This window comes from Phaethon lepturus, unplaced genomic scaffold, assembly GCF_000687285.1.
Source record: "Phaethon lepturus isolate BGI_N335 unplaced genomic scaffold, ASM68728v1 scaffold10885, whole genome shotgun sequence".
Taxonomy (NCBI): domain Eukaryota; kingdom Metazoa; phylum Chordata; class Aves; order Phaethontiformes; family Phaethontidae; genus Phaethon; species Phaethon lepturus.
Window position 1 is genome coordinate 69,715 of NW_010538390.1, and position 14,552 is coordinate 84,266.

The 14,552-nt window shown below is 36.0% G+C and overlaps 1 protein-coding gene across 1 annotated transcript in view; it reads left to right on the top strand.

Annotated features, from left to right (window-relative positions):
* Positions 1 to 14,552, top strand: part of RALGAPA1 (Ral GTPase activating protein, alpha subunit 1 (catalytic)) — a gene marked incomplete at both ends in the record, with an annotated part of 90,439 nt that overhangs the window by 57,552 nt on the left and 18,335 nt on the right. The window contains 4 exons of the mRNA XM_010286787.1: positions 4,970 to 5,080; positions 6,084 to 6,152; positions 7,913 to 8,047; positions 8,783 to 8,966. Of these exons, the coding sequence (XP_010285089.1) occupies positions 4,970 to 5,080; positions 6,084 to 6,152; positions 7,913 to 8,047; positions 8,783 to 8,966 (499 nt within the window). The remainder of the gene's footprint in view (positions 1 to 4,969; positions 5,081 to 6,083; positions 6,153 to 7,912; positions 8,048 to 8,782; positions 8,967 to 14,552) is intronic.

A 14,552-nucleotide genomic window follows, 5' to 3' on the forward strand; every position in this document is an offset into this window, starting at 1 on the left:
TTTTCAGAAGGATTTAGCTTGTCCTTTTTATAACAGGTGTGGTGGGTTGGCCCCAGCTAGGAGCCAAACTCTCATCCAGGTGCTCACTCACTCACCCACCTCCGGTAGGAGCGGGGAGAACAGACGAAGAACAGCAGGGTGTCCCTGGCTCCTTTCCACAGAGGCCACCCCTGCAGCCCCCTGCTACCAAAACCTTCCCCCCTACAACAATACGATCAGTCTTTGGTAGTCACCGTTCTGCATAAACACCTTCACATTAAGTTCTTGAAATCCAGGACGATTTACTGTTCCGGAATTTGCTGTTCTGACTGAATCTATTAAACATAGCTAGTATGCATAGTGATTCTCACTCAGAAATGCAGCTTGCTCAGATACAGCTAGTTCATTGTGGAGCAACCCCTAGAAAATGCCTCTGAATAGAAGAAATTTTTCTGACATTTGTCTGTCTTTCCTGTTGTGAATGTCAGTTTTCACTATTCAGAAACTAGTCTTACCGGGTTTCAACTCTGGTCGTGAGATATATTCCTTTCATCATGTCTGTTAAAAAGCTGCACTTTTTTGGGTTTTTTTTTTTCCTTTATGAGTGTTTTTGTTTTCCTACTTTTTGGAAAAATTTTTCATAATTGTTAATATTTTATGGAATAATTATAATATTATTAAATATTATTAAAATTTTTATTTTCTAGCCTTCTGCAAATCTGCATGTTCATGAACAATATCTTCAACTTCTTAAATATGTCCCAATTCCTACATGCTCTTTGTTTACATCAAAATCCAATGAATAGTCTAGTCTTTCTGTATATACACGTTGATCAAAATCGGGGTGTATACTCGTTCTACATGGCTTGCGTCAGATGTTGTGAACTAACTCTTCTTTTCAGCAATGGGAATCTGAGAAGTATCTTAGCAAAGCAGCTGATCACATCCTGCAAAGCAGGATTTGAGTCTACATCTAAAATGAGTAGCTGCAGGGCTTTTAGTATTAGACTCTAAATTGCAATTTCCTGTTTTGCAAAATCACATTCATCCTTTGCAGCTTCACTAATACTCTCTTCCAGGGTTTTTCCCTTCCTTTTTAATATCCCTTAACTAGTACATTTTATCAAGTTCCTGTGCAAGTTTGGTATTAGGCAAATTATGCTGTTTTTATCTTGCTTCTGCAATTTATCAAAGTTTGAACTATTTTTAATCCTGACATTCACTGTGATTTCTCTTCATTTTTTTTGATGTATTTATTAAACCAATTATTTGTATCTCATTTATATTAAACATAAATTACTTCTTGAATAAAAAGACAAAGATCTTTGTATTTCTACTTTGCTTTGCTTTGTGTTGGCAAAAGCATCCAGAGCATGTTGGCTTTTCTCCTGTTCTGAGCAGTGGTATACATTCGCAATAGAGTTTAATCATGAAATGAAAAGTTCATAAATATATCATGGGAGAAGCAAATTAGCTGTCCATTTGTTACCTAAGCAATCTCCTGGCTTTCAAATAGTCGGAGATTTGAACTCCTAGAATGGATTATTTTTTTATTTTCAGGAGAAATGAATGGATAGGGAGTTGTAGTCTTAGTCCAACTTTACTGATAAGAGCAATCAACCAAATAACATTGAATAGAAATGTTAGCAAAAGTTATATGCCTATTTCTGAAATTCGGAAGCATATTCAGAACTGCAGTCCAGCAGCTCAATCTGAATATAGCTAGCACTTCTCCCAGCAGTGTGGCCATACTGCTGTATCTGTGTTAACCGCTTCTGAAGTCTGAGCCCAAAGGGTCTTAACCAGCCATCCAGACCCCTGCATCTTCTCTTTATATTGTGCTCCTCTCAAAAATGCTGCAGATGTGTTGTACAGGCTTAGTTGAATGAGTTGCCGAATAAAGGTTATTTGCAAATATGGACGAGGTTAAACTACTAATGTAACATCCAGAAAGCAATGGACCCTCGCAAAAATGAAAAGTATGTCAGAAATATCCTTCCAAGAAAAACCCTGAGGGTTAGGTACCAGGCAGAGTGCCAGTTCACTGAAAGCTTTTTTTTTATTTTTCCCATCAAGTAACTTTTAAAAAATTATGCCCACCGTTACACTACTATATATAAATATATAAAATCATATCCAAGTAGTGAATTCTTATGCTCTATAACATACAGCATTTTCCTGAGGTAGAGAACTGAACTGCTGGTGAAATGTTTGTAGCATTGCACAGCCATCTTTGTGCCACCTCTGAAGGCTCTTGGAAGAGACGTCAGAACAAGGCAGCTGCCTTGAAAGGGGTGAATTGTTTTGCTGTCTAGCATAAGCCCAGTGTTGCTGCTTGAGTTTAGCAAAATGTCCTTCCAGGACACACAGCTATAATTGTCTGTTCTAAAGTGGCTGTGCATTCTTTTGCAATGTCATATATTGACCATGCTGGGACAGATTTCTGAAGTAGATGAAGGGTTTGATCTGTTTGGACCAATCCCCTTATTCTTGATCAAAACTTCCTACCTGGTGCTCTTCACATGAACAAGAAAATTTGAGTGCACAAGATTTGAATTCCATTCATATTCATTACTTCATAGCCTTCAGCCTTTTGTGCCCTTTCTTAAATTAAAAATTAAAAAATGAAAAAGTCTCTTCAACCAGAAAACAGAAAGGTGTTAACTAATTTGCATAAACCTACACTAGAAGTTGTTCACTCATCTTCATTTTAGAGCCTGATGACCCTCTTAAAAAAAAAAATAAAAAATAAAAAAAGGAAAAAATGCTCCCTGTTTTTAAGTAGCGAATGGCTGATTACTCAAAGACTCTGAAAAGTCTTCAGGCCTCTTACACAGGTAATTTTTTTCTTAAATTCAGTGATCTGGATACTCTGAATTAAGCTACTCTGGATTGTCCATCACTTTTGTCCTCTCCAGTGACTTTGGGGTTTTCCTGCAAGCTTGTAAGGATGTTTCCAGCAATCTGGATTTGATCTCAAGTTCTGTAATCAAATTGTTATGCTTTCAATTTTATTTAATTTTTTTTTGGTTGTTACTCAAGCTTGAACATTAGAATCTGTACCCTGCTTACTGTGCTCTTACAGTGTACAGTGTCTTACAGCATGGAGAGAGGCTCTCTCATGAGTGATAAAATATAATGGTGTTCCTGTCATAAGCTCACAGAAGATTTGCAGATGTAAAATGCCCACCATGTTTTAGTTAAAAGCCAACAGTAGTGTGAAACGGCATTCATTGAAAGTCACAACAAGAATTAACTCCTCTGTGTACGCTGGTTTCTGTGTCTCTGGCTGAGTTGTCAGAGCCATTCATAGTCTTTCTTTATGCTTACATAGCTACCACAAATAAAAAATGTTAACTAAAGCTTCATACTGCATACTTTTGCTTATGCTTGTACTTTAATGTTTTTTTCAAGACCTTAAATATTAAAAATGATAGCTCTGCTTTGATATGAAGCTGGCCTAAGGCAGAGTTTTCTTCCAGTGTATTTTCCACCTTTAAAATTTCTGCTATTCAAAAAATTTATTCTGAAATCCTTAGTTTTCTGTTCAAGCTTCATTGCCCAGGCATTGCAGGTTTCTTAATGCTTTTTTTTTTTTTTTAAGGTTTGTGAGATATACCCTTCCCTGAAAGGTTAATAGAACTGGACTGATTAAGAAAACAATCTAGGAAGCAGAAAAATTAAATCTTAAGTATTTTTGCAACATAATTACCCTTTTCTGGGTTCAGAGGTAGACACTTGGCCAACTTGCAGCACATACCTATGACAGCTTCACTGCTAAGTAAAGGGAGATCAAAACATATAAACTACTTTTTAATTCTGTTACTAATGCAGGAATTCCAATGTCACGCATCTTCATTGGAGAAATAAAACAGGATTTGTCATGATTAAAGCATGAATTACCTAATTGTTTTCTGAGTGATTTGAGATTCATCAGTATTATGGTTTGGAATACTTGTTTTCAGTAAAGACAAAGTATTTTCTCGAATAACAATGTATCTGAAATCTTTTTCTTGGGGCTGTTGCATATTATTTTTTCTTGTGTGTAGTTTCTGCTGTCTTTTGAAGTCTGTAGTTTTGTTGTGCTGATCACCATTTTTCTCAGATTTGTCTTTAGCTCAGATTTGTAGGATTGTAAAATTCACTTCGTGCTTGTTTGGTGGACAGTTTAATGTTTTAAGGCAAGTGCAGTGACGGAAGAAGCCTCAATTACATGTCATGTGCATTAACAATTTAGGGAAACATCTCCCTGTCTCTTCATTTCTTTGTTTTCCCACTTAGGAGTGTAGATCAGCACGTGCATCCACTCCCAAAGCTGGGAGTAACTGTACAAACGCATCCACTTTTGCCTTGACGAACACAGTAACTTAAACATTTTAGTAACTGTTGAAGGCAGGCCTCAGTGCAGCAACGTTTTCCTGCCTTTGAAAGGTAAGAGAGGAAAGAGGAGTTAAGCACAGAAGCTGAGGTGCGTTCACTTCCATTCAGACATGCGCTGTACACAGCAGGCACTAACAAATAACAGAACACTTAGTCTCAGTACTATGCCCTGCATTTTGGATATTCGTCTGTTCACCTACCTTGGTTCTCAACAAAGACCTCTGATTTCAGAATTGGATCCTTGTTTTTTTGCAGTGATGTGTTAATATTAATAATCATTAAGGTAATAAGAAATTAAAAATTTGTTCTTCCTGGCTTCATGGTACTGTACTATAACCAGTCTGAAGTTAGCTAGGAGTCTCCCCTCCTCGTTCCCTCATTGTGTGCAACTCCATGATTGTCTGTCCCATAACCAAATGTTAGCTGCTAACATTTGGTTATGACTATAAAATAATTCCTTTTAAATTTTGCAAAATTTAATTCTGTTCCTCCAATAAATAGGTACATAAGGAACTATATGTATAAAACCATCACCAGAACTCCTGGCCACCTTATCACCTACGTTATGTGAAACGTAGTCATTGTTACTGGGTTGTGTTCTCTTTTCTAGTTTCCAAATAAAACAGTAGCCCAAGTTGCCTGCAGTATGCTGAACATGCTGATACATTATGTACATAGACTTCAAGTGTATCAAGCTGATTCACCTTTAAGAATTATTCAGGTAAGTAATTTTTTAAAATTTGAAATTTTAAATTATTTTAAATATAACAGTAAAATGTGTTTCACTGAAATTAAAATACGAGAATATTGACAAGCATGTTTCACAAAATGTTAAGTTAATAGAAACATAATTTTATTGCATATTGTGTGAGTTCACGTTGCGCTGACTTGCTGACTCCAATATTAAGATATAAAGTGGTTTTATGGTGCTTATTTTTTCTCCAATATAACGATATTGTTTACCTGAGAATATTGTCAATAAAGCGCAATTCTTAAAGATATTAAATATCTTCAAATATGTTTATTTAACTTTAGTGAGAAAGTGATTCCTTAAAGATGGGTCTGCAATTGTATTTTGCATATCCATATGCAAAACACTTTGCATTAAAGTGTTTCACTATGAAGCAAAAATCATTATTTTGAATACACTTTAAATAACAAGGAAGTAGATGATGGCCTCCGTGACTCTGAACCACAGAGAAAAGATAGAGCTCTCCCAGGTAACTAGAAAGAGAATTGTGTGGAAGCTCCTTAAGAGGTATAGCAAGCATTTCTCTGCTCCTCTGCAGTCATATGGTTGATTAAGTAGAGGCAGTAGAGAAATTCTAGGAGTTCTAAGAAATCATGGAGAGCAAATAGCCCCATACACAAACCCACATCACATTCCTTCCTGCACCCTACAAGTATGTTGAATCAAGTTTTCTTCCTGCCTGAATATTTGGAATAGCTGTGTAATTTCATTGTCCATAGTGCATCTGTGTCAGTCAAACAGATCATATTCCTTCAATGTCTTCTGTGAAACTCAGTGAAAAGGATTTTTTTTTTTTAAGTGGCAAAGAATATTGTAATTCGTCTCAAAATAACTTTGATAGAATTTAACCATGAGTTGATGGTTAAATGAGTCTAGAAGTTACCCATGTGTCACATTTACCTGCTTAAAAAATTATTTTAAATTTAAAAATTAGAATTGTATTTTTAAAGAAACTATGCTGTATTTTCCCCAGATTCTGATAGCAACTATTACCCATCTGTTACCCAGTACAGAAGCTTCCTCTTATGAACAGGACAAGAGGGTAAACATTTTTCATTTCTTTTTAATGTGTCAATTTAATCGCAAAGGTGTGTGACTTAGCATTGTTACAAAATTTAAGCTGTACCTTAAAGTAGGGATTCAGCTGTTTAAGTATAATATAGCATAGTCTTCTCAGAATTCCAGAAATTTTCTTTATGCAAGTAAATTTCTGATGTTTTTGTAGGAAAATAGGCATTTAAAAGTTATTGAGATTGATGGTTTTCAATAAGTAATGTTTTTCCTTATTGTCAGTGAACTTACAATCAAAGTAAGTAATGTAGACTTTTCAAACTTGTCTTATAGTGAAAATATGTTCTCAACTTGTAGAAAATACCTTTGAAAATATTTATAAGGTTATGATTTTTTTGCACTTTCTATTGTAAGTACATTCTTGAGCAAGATAGCCTGTAATCTTCAGACGAATTTTTGTATTTTCAGTGGGCCTGAGTCCCCTAGCTAAGACAGGCTCCTTCTTCACCTGATAACAGTAGTATTTTCTGCCTCCTGAAAGCTGTATCTCTTCTGAATTATTTGGCTTTGCTCTAGGACTGTGGGACACAGTGGTCATTTAAACTTGGGCACTTTGGTGCAGTTTGTCGCTGGCAACTCTGTTGTTCTGGGCCACCCATTCCTGCGGGAGGTGGCATTCACGGCTTCCAGAGCTCTGTTTTGACTCTCCTTTTTGCTTGCGAGGAGGCAGTGGCTGTTGTAGACTACAGCAGTATGCCAAGCTAGCCACCTTTCCACTTGAGATGCTTCCCATAAGTCAGTAAGTTTCCCCATGAACTAATGGAGATCATTGTACGTCAAATATCGTTATCAAAAATTGTCCTACCTAGTTTGGCAAACTTGGTCCTAATGGGTTTCTTAAAAAAAGGTTTAACATAAAAATACTCAGAGGCCTTCATCATTAGGTTTATTATATGGTGCCTCTGAGAGATAAAAGTTGTAATGTATTATGTGAAATGAGTTATGATGTTTATAGGTCACATATTAGTATTAGTTAAATGGATTTTGTTTGAAAGACTTCTATTTAACTTGGGACATATTTTAGAGAATCTTGCAGCTATTTGTCTGAATTGTTTCCTCTTCAGCTTTTAAATATTAAAAATAATTATTTGAAGCCAGTAAGTTATTAATAATTTGGTGTGCACATGTGTCTTAATCTAATTCTGTTCTACAGTCTTTAAAAACATCCCCTAGAGGGAGTTGGTTCTTTTGCTGAGTAGCCTACAACACAGAAGGCAGTTGGATTTCTTTCAGATGATACCTGGTGCTGTGTTGCGTTATTGACATGTTGTGAAAGAAATTCTGTGTTGTTTATAAAGCACTAAATGGAGCTGAAATAGTTCAGTTTTGTGTAATCCTTGATTCACTTTACAGTGAAGTTTATATGCAGAATGGTGCATCAGCCTTAATTTGTACCTGTCTAATCTGTCATTTTAAAAACAGCACCCTACAAATCAATTTTGAAAAATCATGGGTATCCTCTTACACACAGTATCTGCTTGCGGACTGACCATGATGAGAAGCTGCTGTATGGATCGTCTTTGTTAAATATCTCAGTAGCCAAAGTTTTTACGGCTGCCGTAGGTTTTGAAGATACAGTGGCTTTTAAACAAGTGTGACCTGCCATAACTGCAGAAGGCTGACTCTACTGAATTGAGAAAAGAAAGTAAAACAGAGAAGTAAAATACAGTGATAAATATGAAGTAGCAAGTGCTGGTTTAATTGATTTGTAATTGAAAGTGTTTGTTCCAGTTGGTGGTTTCTTTACTTCTGTGCTTATTGGATTGGATAATGGCCTTGCCGTTAAAGACCTTGCTGCAGCCCCTTCACACTACAGGAGCAGAAAATGATAAGACTGAAAGATCCGTTCTTAATTGTATATATAAGGTACATGTTTCTTTACTTGATAAATGAGAATTTCTATGTATGGAGGTACTGTCAGTTTTCATGGAAATGAAGACAGAACTTTTCTGTAAGCTGACCTCTGTTCTGTTGCTGAAATGTGGAGTGCTGTCTTAGTTCTTGTATGTTTTACTCTAACTGCTTGATCTTTGGTATATTTGGAACTGTTAATTTTGTCTTATGTTTAACCAAGTTACTTTTTGTATCATACCGATAGCAAACATTTGTGTTGTAAGAGGGCAGCTATACATTTAAGACGAGGAAGTAGCATTTTTATACCAAGCAATTTTTTTTAGCAATAAGCAAAGTCAAAAGCACTAAGTTGTAATTGCTGTCTGTAGGGACCACAGAACAAAGTTAGGGTTTTTTTTTTCGCAAGGGAAGGGGATTAAAACCTCCAGCAGCTTAGACCTAGTATATGTAATTAAAGAAGATAGGAGATCTAAAAATAAAGGTAGCTTAGTGATTTGTTTTAAGTTTTGTTTCTTGTTTCTTTATTGTTAAATTCCACTTCAGTGTAGACACTGTTTTAACAATTTTCTTTGCAGACCAGAGTTTGTTTTTGTAAATATTAAGCATCTAAAATTTTCCAACATTTTGTTCTGCCTCCCTGGTTCTAACAAATCAATTAAAAATTTTAAATAAAAATAAACTTAATTTCTTATAGAACTATCAAGTAGAAATTTTAGTACTTAATGTCATGAACTGTTTCTGTTCTAGGTTCTGCATGGATGTGTCTATGGATCTCAGTGTTTTAGCAACCCTAAATATTTTCCTCTAAGCCTTTCTGATTTGGCATGTGTGGATTACGATCCTTTTATGCATTTAGAAAGCTTGAAGGAACCAGAACCACTGCATTCTCCAGACTCGGAGAGGTCTTCTAAACTTCAGCCAGTCACTGAAGGTTTGTCAAATTGCCTAAATACATTTTCTTTCAAAAAGATTTTGTCTTGGTTTCTACTATTGAAGTGTTTGTCTAAAGCATAAGTTTTAAATTGTACCTAGCCACTAGGTAAGAACCATCATCATGGAATGAGCTAACATAATTTTGAGCAATTACTGTTTGATTAACTGAAATAAGTATCTTCTGAACAACATGAAGATCGATTTGATATGGATTCTTCTGTGCGCTGTGTATCAGCAGAAAGTATTAAGTACTGCAACATGGATAAACATTGCTTTTCATTTTACTTTCAGTAAATTAATTTATTTTTTCCATAATTTTGCTCCTTTTTCTAAAAATATTTTGGGATTTTTTTTTCCTATCTGAGCTTGCAATATTGAAAGCTCTCTCTGATTTTTTTTTTTAACCTATCGTAATTTGTTGTCAATCTGTTTACAACCACAGAGTTACCTAAAAAGAGAGAGATTTTCTCTCACTTGCTTAGAACTTTAAGAGACCTGGGAATTAACATTTTCTTCAGGACTCAAAAATAGAAATAAAGACTCAAGAAATGAAGCTACAGGGGAGTAGCATGTATCATGCAGTGTGTCTAGTAAATATCAAATGGCTATACTGGGAAGAAAATAGAAAAAGATGAGATTAATACTGATACCAGAAACTCTGTGTATTGCTATTCTCCCTCCATATTAAGTTGTTCCATTTAGGCTTTCTTAAAAGTATCAAGAACCAGATAAATGCAGACGCTCTTTGTAGCAGCTGTGTGCTAACAGCAGGTGATTTTGTGGTCTGTAGTGACTACGTGCTGTTTTTTATGTAGAGAAAATGGCTAATCATTGTGCCCTTGTCTAAGGCATGCTTCATCATCCTCAAGTACTTTTTTGGCCAAAGAATTCTAAACATAGAGCTGTCCCCTAATAAGCTCAGTATTGGATTGAACAAGTCTGATTTGAGAACTATTGGCAGGAGGAGCTGTAATTATTAAATTTACTGAAGAATGAAGCAAGGTACTATAGTTGGCTTTTTGTCAAATGGCTGTGGTCTTATTAGTAAAAAGTAATCATCTGCTGGGTCAGAATGAAAGAGGCTTCGAAGGATTCATTCTGTCCTAATTACAGTCTCACCTATACATATTATGTAAAGCTAATATTTAAAGCATTTGCCAGAATTAACTTCCACTGCATGTTCTATTACAGCGTAGTGAATTGTAGTAGCTTTTTATGCCTGGCATCTTTTGTATTCTGTAATAATCTGTAATTATGGGTTAGCAGCAAATGCCATGTGGCTTGTTTAATCTGACAATCTGAAAAGACAACCCTGAATAGATTTCTTTTTAAATGAATATAGTCGCACAAAGCCTTAGCATCGATATCTTCATTTTGCATTTCCATACGTGATCTGTTCTTTTTATGATTTCTTGTTAAATTTCTAAATAAAAGTAATTTTAGATGTTCCTTTTTTCTTTCCAGAAAAGAGGGAAACGCCCCATATGTTTTTAAAGTTTCAGGGCTCTGGAATTGTAAGTCAGATCGTGAAATTTAATTGGCAAACTACAGCATTATAATGCAACCTTGGTCTTGCAACCTTGGCACTTCTAGTCCGCGTTGCCAGGCAGAGAATAAAATTGGCAGTGCTTAACCGATTCCACAGCATGTGTTCTCCCTGGCATTGTTGGAGGAATGAGAGGAGTAAAGTTAGTGGATAACAACCAGTCTGGGACTTGATCAAGACAGGGGGTCAATTAGTGTAAGACAGCAGCAGAGCAGCATGCCAATGGGTCAGCCTCTTTTTTTTAGTAGACTAGAAGTGGTATCATGATACCTTTTTTGAAGGAATGGAAATGAGCAGGATGGCAATCGTACAGAAATCAAGGGAAGTTCTACAAAGACAGCATGGGGATTGCTAGACTCTTTCCTTGGGTCACAAGCAAAGCTGAAAGTACTGAAATGCCAGAATTCTTAAGACAGGGTGCTTTTGATCAGTTTAGTAGATGTGACTGACATACTCTGTTATGCCTCCAATTGTTCAAGGTCAGATCCATCACAAGTTTTATGGACTGTTAGCCACAGTATGACGTGGTATGAGACCGTGAAAATAGGGGACTTTCAGTGATACAGCTGTGTGGTGGGGACAGGACCTATTGAGAGGCTGGAGCAAGCCTTAAAAGTCAGCACAAAGATTTGGTAAATCCTCTGGAAACAAGGCGATGTGGGGAGAGAAGAGGACTATTCCTCTCTGTTTCAAGTAACTTTCCAAGTGCTGACTCTCACAAGGAATCTCTTGTACCCAGGATTATCTGTGAAATTGTCTTTGTCCTCCTTTCTGTAGGTTTCACGTAAAGTGATAGATTGTAGTATAAGATACACAAAGATGAATTTTGAAATCAAGTGTTAAGTGTATTACAGTGTCATATTTAAACCAGAATGAACTTTTAGCAGCTGACTATAAAGACATCAGTAGGAAGCTTTTCTTTTATCATCAGAACTTGCAGACAGCAAGTCTGTGGTACTTTCATACATCTAAGGAATCACAGGGCTTGTCCATATGAAGGTTGATGATCTATTCCTCTAGCTAGTATCAGTAACAGCTTCCTCTAGCTACAGTACATGCATACAAGCGCTGCCTTTGCTGCTTAACCACACCTAACTAGCCTGAATTCAGTGTCACACAGACAGGGGTATGCTTTCTCCAAGGACAGTATAGCATTATAGCCATTCACTGTACAGTTTAGATATGCAAAAGCTAACTTGGACTGCATTGTGCCATGATCTGCTTACCCGCTTCTGATCTTTCACCTGTCATTACAGGACCATTAATATATATGAGGGAGATTAAAATGCAACTTCTCCCTAAAAGCTTTTTTTCTTGTTTATATTAGATCATGCAAGCATTTAGGAAAAAGTAAAATTGAGTTTTTTGCGACCCTTGTGTTGACAGGGAAGTTGATTACATGAAAATAGGTAGCATTAAACAAAAAAATGCTATGCAACTTGTCCCTGCTCAGTGCAGAAGGGTTGGACTAGATGACCTTTAAAGGTCCCTTCCAACCCAAACTATTCTGTGATTCTATGATCTTCTAATGTTAATAGTAAAATCAGACTATTGAATAAAGTCTAGTTGTGAGGAAATAATATTCTATGGGAATTTTATTGCAATTATAGGCAAAAACATTTGGAAACCTGTTCTTCATAGATCAAAAATCTCTTAGAGTTGTGATTGGAAGAGGTAGTAGTTGCATTGCGTAGATACAGTGGTCCATCAGTTATTGATTTCGTGGAGTTTCCCCCATTTGTCATATTTCTCCAAACAGATTTTAAACTCTTTTGCATAGATTGATCATTTTTCCTAATATATTTCAATTTCTGAAGTTGTTTCCTCCATCTGATGTTTAGTCTTAGTTTTATTTAAAAATTAGAAATGTAAAGTACTGTTAAGGCTTTGCTGTTTGCCTTTTTACTGACAGGTGACAAAAAGTACACTTCAAAAAAAAAAAAAAAACCAACACTTTATACACGGTGTGTCCAGATTAGCACAGTTCGTGTTTTGTGAGGGCTGTTCTAGAGATGGGTTCTTTATAACCCCATCTCTGTATACCTGAAGCTTAAAATTAGAAAGGAGTGAGACTTCCTTAAGCTAATGTAAAATACAGATAGCTAAGCCAAACTGAACTTAGGCTCCTTTTAAACATAATGGAGAAAAAGAAGAGTTTCCAGAGAGTGATTCATCCCATTTCCCCAATTTGGGCTTCTAACTGAAATGAATCAGTCTGTACAGGTGCATCATTCTTTAGATAGCTAAAAGGGTGACAAGAGTTAAATTCCACCCTCAGTCATTACTTTTTCCTTCTACTACATAACTGTAGTTGTTTAGAAGCTGTTCAGCCAAAGTTGAATTAAAGAGTTAACAACATATCTTAAGGAAATTCAGGAATCCTCCATTCATGCCACTGATACAAATTACAGGTGATGGACCTTCAGCCTTTCGACAAAAGAGGTAATTTCAGGGACTGCGAAAAATAGTCAATATAACATGCTTCTAGCAAATTACCAAGTGATCATGTACACATATAAATTACATTGCCCAAGCAAAAGACTGTACCATTTTAAAGAGAGCAGACTTCACTCAGGAAGACAGGTTGGCAAAGCAGTCAGCTAGACTGCTTCAATGTGTAAAGGTATAGCTTAATTTGTAGAATTTGTGGTAAGGCTGTGATGGCTTGCATTATTGTGTATTTTGATCTGCTCTCCAGAAACAAGGACCATGGTTTAGAACCCAGTTTTAAGAATTCTAATATATTGAATGTCCAGTTGTTCCTGACTGAGATGTGCTTCTAGGAACAAATTACTAGTATGTACCCTTTAAGCTGCGAATTTAATTTAAAATTCTCATACTTTCAAAAAGCATTACTGGGTTTGGTTTGGGTTTTCTTGTGAAGGGAAACTCACCAAAATCTTATTTGCTGTGCGGCAAAAATGTTTCAAGACTGCTTTATTTTATTTCAACATAACAGGTTACATCTTACAGTTTACTTCTCAGTATGCTTCTCTTAATACTTATGGTTTACGTTTTCTGTGTCATTTTTAGATCGACAATACTGTGTTCTGAGAGGAAACACACTAAAAAGTACTGTTCTCATTTTATAAAAGAGACAACAATAGATTTATAATCCAATTCCTTTATTTTTTTATTTTAATTCAAGAGTAAAATTTCTAGAGAAAGACTGTAGTAGGACTAGGAATGGACCTTCCAAATTTAAATTTGACGTTCCATTCTTTGTTTCACTGTATCACCTTTCTTTTATATATGTCCCTCAGGCTTCTAAGGGAGTAAATTCATGCACATGGGCACAATACGACGGTCAGGTTTGAGATCTTCAGGGTTTGCCAAAAACACTAATAGTAATAACTTACATGCTAACAGGTCCCTCTCATTTCCTCAGGTTTTTCAGCAGAACTTCACTGAAGGCATTTAACCTACACAGTGTGAGACTTCAGGTAGCTGGGAAGCTCACATGTCTTTGCCCCTAGGAACCTGAGAAGAGTATTACCTTACTAACCTGTGCAGTGCCAAGTGCTAAACACTTCGCATAAAAGTCCTGACAAAAGATGAGCCAGCCTCTGCATTGTCCAGGTGCTGGTTGGTACTGAACTGATACATTATTCTTCAAGCATCCAACTTATTTTCTCTTTGTCTTGTATAAACTTGCTCACAGTTCCTTCTTTTATTTCAGCAGATGGCACTGTAACTTAATTTCCTTGTATGCTATCAATATCTGGACATTTAATTCGGCTTCACTGCATGTTTTTGTGTTTGTAAATTTTAAACCTTAAGAAGGTTATAGGTAATAAAAAAATAATATCTAATTCATTTATATTGGTTTTCAAGGCCTTAATTAATTAAGATAGTTGAGTTTATCTGAGTTTTGGAATAGTGTAAAAATTGATTTTTCCAACTATTAACACGATGAAATGTTTCCCTTTTTGCAGTTCAGAGCTGGTGGTCCCTAAAGGTAGAGAAGAGCCTGAATCCCAAACATCTATTACATGTTTTACCCAAATCTGGGGGGGGGGGGGGGGGAAGTGAAGAAGT